We start from the raw sequence: 1734 nt of genomic DNA on the forward strand, positions 1-1734 counted from the left end.
GTTCTGTACAGTACTGTCAAATCCTTTGGCCAAACTGTGTCTTGTTAGTATGGGTCCCTGCACAGATGAAGATTTCAAATCCGTCAAGACACAGTCCTGTTCAGAAGAACATAATTCTCCATCTCCTACCCAACAGAGCCAAACCCCTGAGCAAGAGACACAAGCACTTGCTCAACAAACCCAGAGCCCCGATCAAGGCAACAACACATTAATCAACAACTTACTTAGCACACGATCTCAGGAGTGTCAGGATACGTTCAGGGTGTGTGGATCTCAACAAACCGCTGCCAAAGAGCTAATGGAAAAAGGAGAATACTGTAAAGCCTTATCTGACCCAATTGCTAAATTTTGTCTTGTGGACATAGGCAGCTGCACGGAGGATGACCTTGCATTTGCCAAGAAAGCAGTATGTACAGAAGACGTTTCACCATCCACCACTCCACAAACACAGAGCCCCAGCCAAAACAACACTGCGTTGTTCGAGCAAATCCTAAAGACAGTACCCGAAACGTGCCAGAACAGGTTCCATACTTGCGGCTCTCTAAATCCAGCATCCAAAACACTCATCGAACAAGGCCAGTTCTGTACAGTACTGTCAAACCCTTTGGCCAAATTGTGTCTTGTCGGAAAGGACATTTGCACAGATGAAGATTTCAAATCCGTCAAGAAACAGTCATGTTCTCCTACCCAACAGACACAAGCACCTACCCAACAGACACAAGCACCCACCCAAAAGACACAAGCATCTACCCGACAAACGCAGAATCCCAACGAAGGTATCAAGTTATTCGATCGCATACTTAGCCCATTACCCAAAGCGTGTCAAGACTCATTTCACACTTGCGGTTCTTTGAATCCTGAAAGTACAAAACTCATAGAACAAGGCCAGTACTGCACAGTATTATCAAACCCTGTGGCAAAACTTTGTCTTGTAGACGTGGGTAGTTGCACAGAGAAAAACTTTGAATACGCAAAGGGGGAAGTTTGCAAACCACGGGCCGCCACCTGTCAAGAGACAAACATAATCTGCCCGAAGGTAGACAACACGGCACAGACGGTGAAAGGTGACGGAAAGAGCGTGCTTGTTTCCGTTCTTGTACAGGTCCCCTAATTGTAACACAAACAAAACAACGCCACTTTAAGGCACAGGATGTGATTTTCAAAAGGGAACTGTGACCTTGTTATGTTGTTGTTATTGTTTTTTTGGTTTTTTAAAAATCTAAGCAGACACATTCATCCAGTATATCTAGTGATCTATGACTATCAATCAGATTACCTCTTTACATGTATGTCTACAAATCTAACCATGTTTCTGTCCGTCTACACTTTCCATTATGTCTACATGTAAGAGAAGTAAAAGGAAACAATAAGGGCCAGTTTTGACTAGAGTTAATTTTCTAATTTGTTTTTAGAAACTACATGCACGTGCATGTATGCCAACATTCAGCTGCTTTCAGCTACATTCCAAGGCCCAGCAGTTTTTTCCCCCATCTCTTACAAAATGGAAGGGTCAACAGCATGCCCTGGCACCTGTGGTTTTATGCGTGTCGAATGTTTGGACCTTCATCTAAATAAGTGGTATGAATGATTGAGACAGTATATAGAAATACAAACACTTTAAAAGGAATGTTAAAACACCTAAATACACACCCGCGCAAGCAAATGCGCATAAACACACGTACGCACACACACACACACACACACACACACACACACACACACACACACACACAC

At 43.3% G+C, this 1734-nt stretch overlaps 1 protein-coding gene across 1 annotated transcript in view; it reads left to right on the top strand.

Annotated features, from left to right (window-relative positions):
• LOC118477136 overlaps window positions 1–1627 on the top strand; it is a 3832-nt gene extending 2205 nt beyond the window's left edge. The window contains exon 2 of the mRNA XM_035972881.1: window positions 111–1627. Within this exon, the coding sequence (XP_035828774.1) occupies window positions 111–1111 (1001 nt within the window). The 3' untranslated portion in view covers window positions 1112–1627. The remainder of the gene's footprint in view (window positions 1–110) is intronic.
• The last annotated feature ends 107 nt before the right edge of the window (window positions 1628–1734 follow it).

This window comes from Aplysia californica, unplaced genomic scaffold, assembly GCF_000002075.1.
Source record: "Aplysia californica isolate F4 #8 unplaced genomic scaffold, AplCal3.0 scaffold00886, whole genome shotgun sequence".
NCBI lineage: Eukaryota > Metazoa > Mollusca > Gastropoda > Aplysiida > Aplysiidae > Aplysia > Aplysia californica.